Source organism: Perissodus microlepis, chromosome 20 (genome assembly GCF_051167445.1).
Source record: "Perissodus microlepis isolate ML-2025 ecotype Zambia chromosome 20, ASM5116744v1, whole genome shotgun sequence".
Taxonomy (NCBI): Eukaryota; Metazoa; Chordata; class Actinopteri; order Cichliformes; family Cichlidae; genus Perissodus; species Perissodus microlepis.
Genome location: NC_140480.1, coordinates 14,731,356 through 14,745,234, shown reverse-complemented (window position 1 = coordinate 14,745,234; position 13,879 = coordinate 14,731,356). Strand labels below are relative to the sequence as shown.

The 13,879-nt window shown below is 41.0% G+C and overlaps 1 protein-coding gene across 5 annotated transcripts in view; it reads right to left on the bottom strand.

Annotated features, from left to right (window-relative positions):
• The window catches only part of tns2a (tensin 2a), a 60,339-nt gene that overhangs the window by 43,696 nt on the left and 2,764 nt on the right, over positions 1-13,879 (bottom strand). Inside the window, exon 1 of one of the 5 annotated variants that reach the window (XM_084918299.1) lies at positions 7,125-7,615. The exons of 3 other annotated variants lie outside the window; for them this stretch is intronic. In XM_084918299.1, coding sequence (XP_084774425.1) covers positions 7,125-7,148 — 24 coding nt within the window. In that variant the 5' untranslated portion in view covers positions 7,149-7,615. Of the gene's footprint in view, positions 1-1,890; positions 1,999-7,124; positions 7,616-13,879 lie in introns of those variants that run through there. One more of the 5 variants, XM_084918300.1, reaches the window with a different exon arrangement.

Genomic DNA, 13,879 nt, shown 5'->3' with positions numbered 1-13,879 from the left:
CCAAAAAATAGAAGATTTATTCATAACACAAGGGAAAAGACCCAGGGAAACCGAGTTAACAATAAAATAGATAAAAAAAAAAAAAGATAAAACATAACAACAAAAACCCTGAAAACCATGAATTTCACACCTGAGCCGGGTACCAAACGACTCACAGACCGGTATCGGTACGTGGCCCGGGGGTTGGGGACCGCTGTCCTACAGAACATTCAAACAACAGAATATCACCCAAAGTGCTTTAGAGACAGGCATGTTTACATTCCAGGTCTCCATAAAACCCCAAATAAGTAAAAGCTGAAAGGTCTGTTTTTTTTTCAATAACTAATTATCATGGAAACAGAGATTTAGTGGTCATTAAAATGTGTTCAGAATTTCCAATAGTGATTCATGTCATAAATCGTGACACACTGCTCCCTTTCCTACATAAGCTGGTTAAAAGTATGACACAAATGACACAAAGCAGCATACAGGTACGCCGATGCTAGCTGGCTAACATGCTAACTTGAGTTGATGCTTCTGGAACACAAGGCTAATATTGCTCCATAACACTCAGTAACCTGTTGATAATTTTTGGTATTTTAAAGAATGTTTTAATCTCAAATTAATAATCCCACATAATGAAATTTGGTAAAGGTACAGTCAGTCATTTTTTGAGGCTTATTTAATAGAAAAGAAAAATGTTATATTTGCTTTCTTAAATAAACATTGAATATATAGAGTATATAGGAAAATACTAGCTAATGTAGCTGTTAAGCTAAATGTTTTATACTATGTTAGCAAGCTCAGCTTAGCCCCTTTATCTTTCCTTACCCAAAAAACGAGTTTAAAATCACTTAAGAAGATGGTTTGTATGTTAAACAATATGTTGAGGCAGTTTCAGGATATGACAGATACTGCTTTACCTGACTCCTCAGAGATACAGTGTATCTTGCTAATGACATTAGGGTTCTGCTCTATGTAGCGCCTTAATTAGTGTGACAACTGTGTTTAGCTACTATTTAACAAAACAAAACAAAACAAAAAAAACTTGTCTAACCGAGCTTAGTACGTCTATTTTGACAGTCACAATCTAAAACAATATTACAGATTAAATTTGCTTTTACCTACATAATATCAGCATTTTCCTAAGCTCTGAAGTTTTTTTTTTATTTTCGATGGCTCTTCCTAGTTGGGAACTTATATCTCCCATTATTCAACAACAAATGACTGCATCGTAGGAAAGAGCTAAGCATTAGCCAAAAGCATTAATGTCCATCTGTTGTTAGCATCTCTTTTTCATGTATTTGTAAGACATGCCGCTGCACTGATGGAAAGCTGTGTGCAAACTGAGTTCAAAACTCAAATCTCCTGAAACATTCCCGTCAGCTCAACTTGGGAGTCCAGCAGAGGAAACCACAGTGAAGGAGGTTTACAACTTTGTGTAGGATTACAACAGAAAACAGCTGGTAGAGTCTGAGTGCATGAGCACTAAAAACAACCTGCGATGCAGAGCCTGGTCCCCAGGATAGCAATTACTGTCACTGCTGCACTGGATAAAAAACATCTTCCTCTGGTAAAGCATGTGTTACCCACCATTTAGTACTCAGAGCCCCTAAAGAAACAACTTGTTAGAGAAAAGAACCGCAAAACTCTCTGAACGTAATAATAATAATAATAATAATAATAATAATAATACCACCAAATCAATTGACTCGGTCTCACTATAGATGCTCATTTTAATCATCACAGTTACTGATGGACAAACCTTCATAAGAATAGGCTACATGTGGCCATTCAAGCTCCAGTCCTAACCAGCTGAGGCCTGTCTACATTTCCAAAGCACTAACAGAAGTTGCAAACATCTACCTGAGACCTCAAGAGGAAAAACTTTGCTCACACATACACACTCACGTGCAGACGTGTATCCCTGCAGACAGCTGGAGAAAACAGACACACGTCCGCTCTCCTCTTCCCGTCCCCGTGTGCTGCAGGAAAGACCCCACCTCCCCCTCTGCAACATCTGCTACGCACAAGTGGGTCCTTTTTCTAATATTTTTAGCCTTTTGGCAGAATAAGGAACGGAGAGTTTAATGGTGTCAAAGAGATGCTTTCTAACCAGAGCTCCCTCCCCTTTCTCACTGCACCTCCTGCCAACCACCACAGAACAGTAGCTGGATTGAACGAGGGAGGGGTTGAACACACAAACAAGACATGAACACAGGCCTACAAATGTAAAAACAAATGCGCACATAGAGCAAGCCATTTGCAGCCACACACACACACCCACACATCTCTGGAAACTCTCTTGCCCCTACCCTTTCGTTTCTTACTAAAAATAGTCTTGATATTTGGACAATGATGGGCATTGTGTGGGAGTGGTTCATTCCTGACAGCAGGACTGGTGACTGTGACCTCGGCATCAGATGCAGATGGCCTCAGTAAGAGGACAGATTGAACATGCCCCAGAGGGGGAAAAGTCTTCCTAGTGCTTTTAGATGAAATGGGATTTTTGTCTTTACATCTTTAAATCATTATTAAAGCCTTTTTGCTGCACATGACATCTGCACTAGAAAAAGGAGCAGGTGTTTCAGAGTGTAATCTGGAAAGTACCAGCAGATACGCCTGGGTTTTCAGTATTACTTGTACATCAGTGATTTTAATCTGATAGACTTAGATTGGTTCCTGGACTGTATTCACCAACCCCAACAACACATTCATTGATTTAAACTGCTTTTCTAATGAGCTACAAAAATGAATGTTCATCATTAATTTTGCCATACTTGCAAATCAATTAATAACTGGGACTATATAAAAAGACTGTAAAAGAAAGCCAACTATAGCATCACCAGATAATTTGGTGTTGTTATAGTGACTTAGAGCAGTGGAGTTAACAGGTTTAGAAAATCTACGACCTAGAGAAACAAAAAACAAAAAGTAGAGGCAACCATTTTTAATATTTAGTGTTGTTTTTGAAGGAGGAGTGTAAGTTTAAAATTTAATTTGGTGATTTACAGTTGACTCAAATGGAAGAGTCTTTAAACAAGGAATTCAGGCTTGATGCTCAATACTAATAAAAACAGTTCTCAGCATCTAGAGTCCATCTGGAAACTCAAATAAGTTAATTTTTCAACTTAGAATTATACACACAATACCCCATAATGACAAAGTGAATATTCTTACTTGAAAATCACAGCTTTTGCCATGACACTCATAGTTGAACTTAGGTACATCCTATTTTTACTGATCATCTTTCACATATTTTCTACAACTTGTTTGGAGTCAATCTGTCAAATTTGGTTAATTGGACATGATTTTGAAAGGCAGAGTGGCCTTCATCATGCATAAATGGAAGAAGTTTGGTCTCTTCCGAGAACTGGCCATGCTGCCAATTTGAGTGATCGAGATAGAACGCAAGGCGACCAAGAACCAGATGCTTCCTCCACAGGACAACCATTTCTGCTGCACTCCACCAATCGGGCCTGTATGGTAGAGTGGCCAGACAGACACCACTCCTCAGTAAAAGGCACACGACAGCCTACCGGGAGTTTGCCAAAAGCCACCTGAAGGACTCTCAGACCATGAGAACCAAAATTCTCTGGTCTGATGAATCAAAGGTTGAACTCTTTGGCCTCAATGCCAAGCATTATGTCTGCAGGAAACCAGGGACTATTCATCATCTGACCAATACCGTCCCTACAGTGAAGCGTGGTGGTCGCAGCATCATGCTGTGAGGATGGTTTTCAGCAGCAGGACCTGGGAGACTAGTCAAAGTTGAGGGAAAGATGAATGCAGCAATGCACAAAGACATCATTGATGGCAACCTGCTCCAGAGTGCTCCGTTCCTTGGTCTGGGGCAAAGGTTCATCTTCCAATAGGACGACTACCCTAAGGACGCAGTCAAGAAACAAAGAAAATGCTTTAGGACCGCTCTGTGAATGTCCTTGAGTGTCCCAGTCAGAGCCCAGACTTGAATATGACTGAACATCTCTGGAGAGATCTGAAAATGACTGCTCATCCAGCCTGGTGGATCTTCAGAGATTCTGCAAGGAAGAATTGTAGAAACTGCCCCAAAATATTTGGATCAAGCTTGTAGCATCTTACTCAAAAATAATGAGCCTGTAATAGCTGCCAAAGGTGCTTCAACAAAGTACTGAGCAAACACTATGATTACTTATGTGCATGTTATGTTTTTGTTTTGATTTTGGGGGGGGGGGGGGGGGGGGGATTTGTCGAGGTGAAAAACAAATATAATCCATTTTGTAATAAGACTATAACAAGACAAAATGTGAAACAAGTAAAGTTTTCTGGATGGACTGTACCTCTCTTTATGGTCTATCAGATTATGAGTTTACCTTACAAAACACAATAACCCAAACTTGTTCAATTGTGGGCATCTAGTATTTACATTATGTTCATTTTATGCACCAGATCACACGGCTCAGTGGTCGGTTTGTGACTAACTGTAAACCTAAATCCAACCCTCTACTGAGAACATCTCATGGGTATCTGAGTTCCTGCTTCTTATTTGTTGACATCAAAGCCTGCATGTGTTATAAGCGCGTGTGTGCATGCATGTGTCCGAAGGGTGGGACAGGCAGTGGAGGGAACAGAGTGACTCCCTGTTCCAGAGGTGATGTCAACATGCTGCCATGATACACTTCCGTTCCCTTGTGGAACTCCTGCTGCAAGCGTACACACAAACACAGAAAGGTCTTATTGCAGCAAAGCCACCAACAACCTTTGTTGCATTTGCTAAATAAAAATGTTACCCTTGTACTGCGATGTGGCCTCAGCCAGTGCGCGACTTTAAGGGATGTAAAGTATGCTGCCGTAGTTCCAGATCTGACACTTGTTTAAGAATCCCAGTTGCAACATCTGCTAGAGTATAAAGGAGTCACTTAGATTCATCCTGTGTTTACGGTGAAGAATTTTCCAGGTGTGAGTGACTAGCTGTTACTGCGGCTTTATATCCAGGGGAACGTGAACCAGCTTCTGTTTCAACCTCTTGACTTGGCAGTGGCCAGGAGGTGCCACAAGCACACAGAATGTGTCGTTCCTGGGCCTTCAAGCTTCTCAGTTACACCCAGTAATTATAAATATAGTATAGCTGCTGTACACTGAAAACAACCACAGCACTGTACTGCTGGTCACTGAACATCTCCACTAGAGCAGCCGGCTTACATGCTTACACCGGGACAGTTATTTGAACACGCTACTCAAGTTTTTCCAGAATGCTGGAACTTTTTTTTTTAATCACCAGCTTCCTCTCTGATCTGATCGAAATGCAGCCCGACTTCCACTTATCTGCACCGAATATAGTTCACACAGGAGAAAAATGACCAAAGGAAAGGTCGCACAATGTTATCTTGTTATTAATGCATGGCTGTTTCCCTCATGTTGGAAAGGAAGATAGGAACTCTGACAAGCAGGAATCACGATGTGGAGCCAAAGCTAATTGTATGAACAATCATCAATCACCTGTGTGCACACTATACCTTGCTTTTGAGTTTGCACGATGAAGCCTGTGTGACAGATTTTTGTTCACAGCATCCCTGCAAACACACATGCATAGGCTCTGCATTGGCTCATTGCCACGAGACTGAAAGCGGCAAATTATATTCGCCTGAGTGATTTAAGCCTACTCCAGTGTGAATACAAGAAATTAGTTTTTATTAAATTAAAGACAGTATATTCCACTGGATAGAAATCATTGTAAAACAGTCATTTTGTGAGTCGTGAATGAAGAAAAACAAGCAAAAGGAAAGTCAGACTGAAGGTCCCAGTTGCATTTCCAGCTGTTGTTCTTGGCCAATTTATGTTGACACAGCTGGGAATACACTGGGAATTCATTTTTAATAAAATCTATGTGCTTTCCTCAAATTCTTTTAACTAGTTCACGTTTAGCAAGTAAACCTTCAAATACTGATTTCATTTAACTTCAAAACTCAACGGCGCACATGGTTGAACAGGACAGTATAACTCTGCAGCTGTAAAACCACACAATCAAAATTGCATGTCCACACTGGGACATGCATTGGTGTATGGAGCGCACATCAAGCAGGGAGCAGACACTGAAAAACACAGGCTGAAGAAAACAGCACAAGTTCAAGCTAGTTTTTTAACCAAAATGACAACAACAACACTTAAACCAATTTTTTGTTGTCTGTTTTTTTGGAATTGTGTTGTTTCTGGTTTGTCCTGTTTACCCAAGAAAGTTGGGAAAGTACAGTGCTACAGTGCTGACGGTGCCATTTCTTTGGAGCTGCTGTAGTAGTACAGTTCCCATTCTCAGAGGTGGACACCGGACCAGCAAGGGTGGCAGTCTTGCCGCAACAATACCAGTTGCACTGTAAGGGACTATACAGTGTAAGGAAATCACTGCTGTAAGGAAAGACAGCTTTATGTTCTACAGATTGTGGATGGAACTGGAAACTACTGGGCCCTCTGACTAACACCAGTAGGCAACGTGTGAAGTGTCTTGCCCAAGGACACAGCCGGGGCTCGAACTGGCAACCTTCCGATTACAAGGCGAACTCCCAACCCTTGAGCCACGATCGCCCCGAATAATTCCTGGCTGGCGCTGACGCAGAAACGGTGGGGCTATGTGTGCGTGTGTGGTTGGGGGGGGGGGACTAAATGCGTCACATGACCCTATTCAAGACCATTTTATGTCCGTTTAATGAAGTGCGACACATCAAGAAACTTCCCTGAGAAAAGCACAAAGTCCCCGAAATCACTGAAACTTCAATGTTGACTCAATAGCTAAAAACATTAGCGAACATGTGACTGTCAGAGAGCACGCGCAGATACGTATGTCAAAGGTATATTGAAACTCTTAATGAATCCCACAAACTTATTAGTTACCGACTTTCTAAAAAAAATACATAAATAAAAATAAAACAGTCTACAGACGAAAGTTAACGTAATTTTACATCTAAGCCAGTCAAATTGTCAAAAGTGCGCAACTGCTCAGCCAACACATGTGCATGAAAACCCAGCATCATACACCCACCCAAAACTCCTCCGCGCACACTTACACTGCAGATACTGACTATTAAATCATCAGGAGATCGATGAGCCAAGACAGACTAGACCAGACCCTCGAAACTTTCTTACCAGGGCTTTAGTAGACTTTCTCCTCTTACCTTGCTCATTTTCCCGCTATTCATATCCGCAGGCTTAAAGGCTGCCCCTCATTCTCAGGAAGGCCATCAATAACATGGCCTGGGACTATGAGATAACTTGTTTTCTTTACTCCGGTCCACCCTCTCCAGAGCTGGAACTGCGGGGTGGAGCGGCAAAGCAGGGAAAAGCATGTGTGGAGTACTATTACTGGAATTTGTAACCCCCGCTGATTGGTCGGTTTCTGGAGGGGAGCGTAAAGATCCTAACTCCCGATTGGCTGAATTAAGCATATTAATATTTCCATTAGAAGCTCTGGTGTGATCGAGGTGTTTTAACCCAGACCGCAAATTACAATTCAAGCTGTTTATTTGATCAAATAGTGCATATTTACTGATTATTAAGGCATTGATACGTTTGATTAATAACAAGCATGTAAACAAGCAGAACATGAATGGAGACAAAAATGAATATCATCTACACACAGTTTACATCGGTACGGTTGTAAATGTGTGCAGTTGGAAGGGTTTAAATCTAATTGAGTATTTCTGACACATACGCGAGTGTTGCAGCAGTATTTTTGCAAGCCTTGGCTCTTTGTTAAAGTATTTTTAGCTCTTCCAGCTTAATAACTGTCAAATTTCCTGCACTTTACTTGGACCTAAAGTTGTGGTTGTGCTGTGAACCTTTTCATATCCTGAGGGTTATTTTAGCAATAAATACACAGGAGATCAGCATTTCGCCAGTTTGACCTTTCTTTGCAATGTATACACGTGGATATGCATTGTGCAAAAACGATCTTATCAATCTTTTTTTCTTTCTAAAAACAAATCCAACCCAGCCTACTGTTTAAAAGTTTCTTTCTTGACCTGACATGTGTCTGTGGTCAGCACCCCTGTGCCCCACACTAAACCTCCCTGCGCACCAGTATCGACTCAGCTGCTAAACAGTAACTCTCCAAAAGTTGATTCTGTTCAGTAAACAGTAACTCGTGTGTTAGTAGCGGCACCTAGTGGCCAAACAAAAGAAATACAGCAGGTGAGCCAGCTTCTTTTCCAGGTATTTTCTGAACATAACGTGTCTGCAGCTGAGAAAACGCAGGGTGTTTTTTTTCCAGTATTTGAGCTTCTTATTCAAGCTTTCTTTCTCTTTGTGTGTTTTCTTTTTGTTGTTTTTGGCTTGTTTTTTGTATTAAACCTCAAAAGGAGACCGAAGTCTGGTTTTGTGTGATTCTAAATCTATTTAAAACAGGAAAACAACCAACTTTCTGGATTACACCCCATACATGCCCATATATTCTTATATGTGGATTCCTCTGCCCTAAACTGTAATCCATAATATTCTCCTGCCTGAGACTGCAAATCCAAACAGCATTATGTCTGCCCGCTGCCTCAGTCCTGTAGTCGCTTCCATATATGTTAGAATGACATTCAGGTATTAAGGCTGTGCAGTATATCCCTACCAATCAGTGCAGAATCCAACTGTGAGTCATGACATGTGCTACAACCCCTCCAGTCACCCACCTACCTACACAATCACCAACTAAACAGCACGTGCAGTAGTGCGGCCAATTCTATTAGCTCATATTCCAAGAATTTCATAATAGAAAGTGAGGACTGATTTTTTTTAGGGGGGGTTCTTGCAAAGTTTAAATATTTGATAGATTTTCAGCTCCCTCTCTTTGGAGGGAGGTGAGGAGGGAAAGAGGAGGAGATGGAATAAGAGGTGAAGAACAAAGCAGTGAGGTGAAAAAAGGTAGACTAACAAAATGTCGAGGGATCAGGAGAGACAGGAAACTGGTGCTTGGGATTGGAATGAGGGGTCGAGCAAAGTGGGGGGGAGGGTCATGTTGGGGGAAAAGATGGAGAGGAGAAAAGAGGGGGATGAAACAGAAGAGGTGAATTCCAACATTTCTGGCAAACACTCAAACAAATTGGCAAGCTTTTAATGCAAGGTGCTGCACGCGTTCGTTTGACCTGCAGAAGGACAGAATTTTAGAGGCTTGATCATACTTGGAGGCAAACGAGACAAACGGGGGAGCCCAGGCAAGAGGAAATGAAGGGAGGAGGAGGCTAGAAAAAGGGGGCTGTGTGGCAAGACGATGGATTGTGTAAGACAGTGCTAAGCCAAGGCCTGATAAGGTGCAGCTGTTGAAGGAGCTAAAGAGCGAGACACAGAGATCCCGAAGACTCGAAAGAGCACGTGTTTGCATTTATTGCGTTGATGAATTCAATAAAATCCTCTCTGTCAGCCAGAGCTGCTTAGACATTTGTGGAACTTACCCGAGAGTCGGGCATCAACATTTTTGTGTGGAAGCTAAGAAAATATTTTGTGCATACTTTGCTGGGAGGTGTTTCTTTAAAGGGTGGTGTTGGGATTTGTTGGGGACTTACTGAGGGAGGAAATGGTTTATGTCTTTCCCATTTTCCCTCCATCAGCTTTCATCTGTATGACCACTATGCACAAACACACGCGCACACATACACACAAAAAGGCATTCCTCAAAGCCTGCGCAGAGTTTGGGACAGATCATTGTTTGCAAGCCACAGGAATCTAGTCTACGACAGCCACCCCCTGAGCCCGGACTTTACACAGGAACTTACCTTTTTCCTTAAAGGCAGGAGTGTGACAATTCTATTTCTCCTCTATTCTTTTCTAGTCTATTCTGGTTTTGGGGGGTGTCTATATTTAACCCCAACCAGTCATTGTTCCTTCCCCTGTTGGGTGTGTGTTTGTAGTGAATGCCTGTGGCTCACAGCCTCTGTATTGGTCATGGCCAATCTAAACTTTGTTGCTCATGAGAAATTATAGGGAAGCTACACAAATACATATAAAAGTGTTGTTGCAATGCCAGGTTTATATATACAGTACTTCAACAGCCAACAACACACACAAGAATAAAAATAGTGTGATTGCATTTTTTTCTCAGAAGTTGACCCCCCCCCCCCCCCCCTCCCCCCAGTCTGGCTGAAAAAAACAAATTAAATTACTCACTCTCAACTGCGAGGGTTATATCTGATTGTTTTTACAATCTTCCAAAATAGGCAGTTTCATATTTGCACCATTGCCCCTCTGTAATTGCACAATATGAACTTCATTTGATACACTTCATTTGACCTTGTGGGTTGAGTTGCACCATTTCAAAAAGCTACTTTTTGTTACATGTCAGATGGAGTACTTCTGTCAAGAATCCAAAAGAGGACCCAAATGCATACAGAGAAACTGAATGAAAAAATGGTTTATTTAATAAAAAAGGTGAAACCAAGATACCGCAATAAAATGTGCGCAGGAAACAATAGCTCAAACAGGGAGTCCAACAAAGACACTGGGAATGACAAAATAAACTACAAGAACTGAACATAGGACTGACTGGGAAATCAGTCACAGGTGAGTAAAACTTGGGGGGAAAAAAATCTATCAAACACCTGGGGCTGTCTCTAAAAGTGTATCAGTACCCATAGACTCACTTCACTCTTTTTGGTTAGCTTGCCTCTTAAGAACAATTGTACATCTAGTAATGAAACTATTACTTAACAAGAGCACTCAGAGAGCACGACTCCTTCTGAATCTCCTTCCTTATAACTTCGACCTTGGCCCATCATCCCAAGCTGTTATTGGTATCTACCATCACATAAAATGTGAACATGATATATCTTGAAACCTGTTGATGCCAGACTGCTAACAAATACACAAACAAGCAGAATGGATTACATACTCTGTCCCATCAGGGGGAGAAAAAGCCGTCAACCAAGCTGTTTTAGCTAATTACAGGCCAGTCTTCAATCTTCCTTTTATTTCAAATATTGTGAAAGTGTAGTTTTAAAATAGCTAACTGATCATATGCAGGTAAATAATCTAACAGTGGACTGCGCTGCAGTGGTTTGAATCATATCTATTTAATAGACTCCATTTGTTAACTCCAAGGTTAATTGTGGAGTTCCACAGGGTTTAGTGCTAGGAACAATTCTATATACATTAAACATGTTTCCCCTAAGAACTATCATTAGAAGGAATCGCATGAAATTTTAGTGCTATGCAGATGATACTCAGCTTAATCTATCCATGAAGCCAGATGACACAATGGCTTCTTATCATTTACTCCGTTATAAATGCAGAATTAAATTTAAACTCCTTTACCTCACATATAAGGTCTTGAATGATCAGACCTAATCTTAAAGACCTCATAGTACCATATTACCCCAACAGAGCCCTTTGCTCTCAGACTGCTGGCTTACTCGTGGTTCTTAGGATATTTAACTGCAGAATGGAGGCAGACTGCAGCCTTTAGGCCACTTCTTTGTGGAACCAGCACAGTGGTGTGGTGGTTAGGACTGTTGCCTCACAACAAGAAAGTCCTGGGTTTTAATCCAGGGTCTTTTTGTGTGGAGTTTGCATATTCTCCCTATGTCTGTGTGGGTTCTCTCTAGGTACTCTGGTTTCCTCCCACAGTCCAAAGACATGCAGTTAGTGGTTAAGCTAAATGGTGATTCTAAATTAGCTGTAGGTATGAATTGCTGTCTGTCTCTCTGTGTTAGCCCTGTGACAGACTGGCAACCTGTCCAGGCTGCCCACACCTTTGTGCTATTGCAGCTGGGATAGGCTTCAGACTTCCCAGAATCCTGAATAGGATAAGCGGGAGAAAATGGATGGATCTCACTAAGTGCTTGGTCATGGGGGCGTTGTCGTATTATTGAGGTTTTCTCTCTGTTATTATAGGGTTTTTACCTTTTGGCTGTTGGACATGGACATGGACATAATGTGTAGACTCTCAGCTTTCATTTGAGGGTATCCACATTTAAATTGGATGAAGGGTTTTGGGGTTTCAGCTCCTTAACATGTTCCACCCTCTTTTTAAAGGGACCAAAGGTAATTGGACATTTGACTCAAAGGCTATTTCATGGGCAGGTGTGGGCAGTTCCTTTGTTATGTCATTATGAATTAAGCAGATAAAAGGCCTGGAGTTGATTTTACGTGTGGTGGTTGCATTTGGAAGATATTGCTGTGAATATACAACATGCGGTAAAAGGAGCTCTCCTTGCAGGTGAAGCGAACCATCCTTAAGCTGCAAAAACAGAAAAAACCCATTCGAGAAACTGCTACAATATCAGGAGTGTTAAAATATACAGTTTGGCACATCCTGAGAAAGCACTGGTGAACTTCAGCAATGGAAAAACACCTGGACACCCACGGAAGATAACAGTGGTGGATGATTGCAGAATCATTTCCATTTTGAAGAGAAACTCCTTCACAACAGCCAGAAGCAGCCGAATGAATTCTGAGGTGTTCAGAGAGATACTGTCTGCTCAAATCCAGCTAAATACACTCAGATTGATTGGGGGGCGTTTCATAATACAGATAGACAATGACCCAAAGCACACAGCCAGTGCAACCAAGGAATTCATTAAAGCAGAGCAGTGGAATATTCATGAATGGCCAAGTCAGTCGCCTGATCTTAACCCAATTGAGCTACATTTCACTTGGTGAACACTAAACAGCAGAGCGTTAAAAAGGAGGAAACAAGGGATCTGGTGATGTCCATGAGTTCAAGAAATAAGGCTGTCATTGCAAATAAAGGGTTTTCAACCAAGTGTTAGAAATTAAGATTTTATTTTCAGTTATTTAATTTATCCAATTACTTTTGAGCCCCTGAAATGAAAGGATTGTGTTAAAATGTTTTAGTTCTTCACATTTTAATGCAATTGTTTTGTTCAACCCACTGAATTAAAGCTGAAAGTCTGCACCTCAACTCTATCTGAGTTGTTTCAATTAAAATTGATTGTGGTAATGTACAGAACAGAAATTTGAAAAAAAAAAAAAAAGTTGTGTCTGTCCAAATATTTATGGACCTAACTGTAAATAACACCGAATTATATGAAAAATCATTCCTACATTCTGAAGGTTGTGTCATTTATGTCATATAAGTGGAACCTGAACAACATGTTCCTCAGCTTTGTTTTGACCTAATATGAAATTGTTGTGTTTAGGAGGGTAAATACTGCACCGGGGAACACAGGACCCTGTGAACACGGATACGTCACTGTCATTACAGTTACTTCCTGAGTATTTGTGTCTGCTTGGTTTCACTCAGAACCTAAAATGATATTTGGCTACATCAGTGGGAAACTTGGCCTGGTGTTGTAGCTAGGGGAAAAGTCAGAGGACCACCAAGTCATTAGGAATCACCCTCCAGGAACCATGAATATTGACAACAGAATTCCCTTGAATCCCTGCAAAAGGTACTGAAATGAAGGGTAGGAATCATAGACTAACTAAAGAAACAATACTGATGATTTTGTCCTCAATAACAGAGGTTTCACAATAAAGCAACTTTATGATGTATCACATTAACTGAAGAATTTAAAAATACTACTAAATTGCCAGTATATGTAAAATATATGTGATAACGATGCCTGTGCATTGGCTATTGTATTGCATGAGGAAGTAACATGATATGTCATCTAAATGCACTGTTCAACACCAAACTGAAATATTTCACTGTGGACCAAAGTAGCTGACAGATTGTTGGTAATCTTTGTAGTCATGCTGCTAACGTGGCTCAAAGAAACCCTGCTTTTCCCCTTCTTTGTCAAAGGAAGCTGACACAGAGTACATGTCATATTAGATTTAACTCCCAACTGATTTCATTAATGACTCTCAGACTCTGTCCCTTGGCTGTGCTTATGGGTAAATTAAACACATCTTTATCAAGACACCTGCCAAGATAATAAGACATTTAACTTTCAGCACCAGTATGCTCTAGCTTGCAATCACAACACAC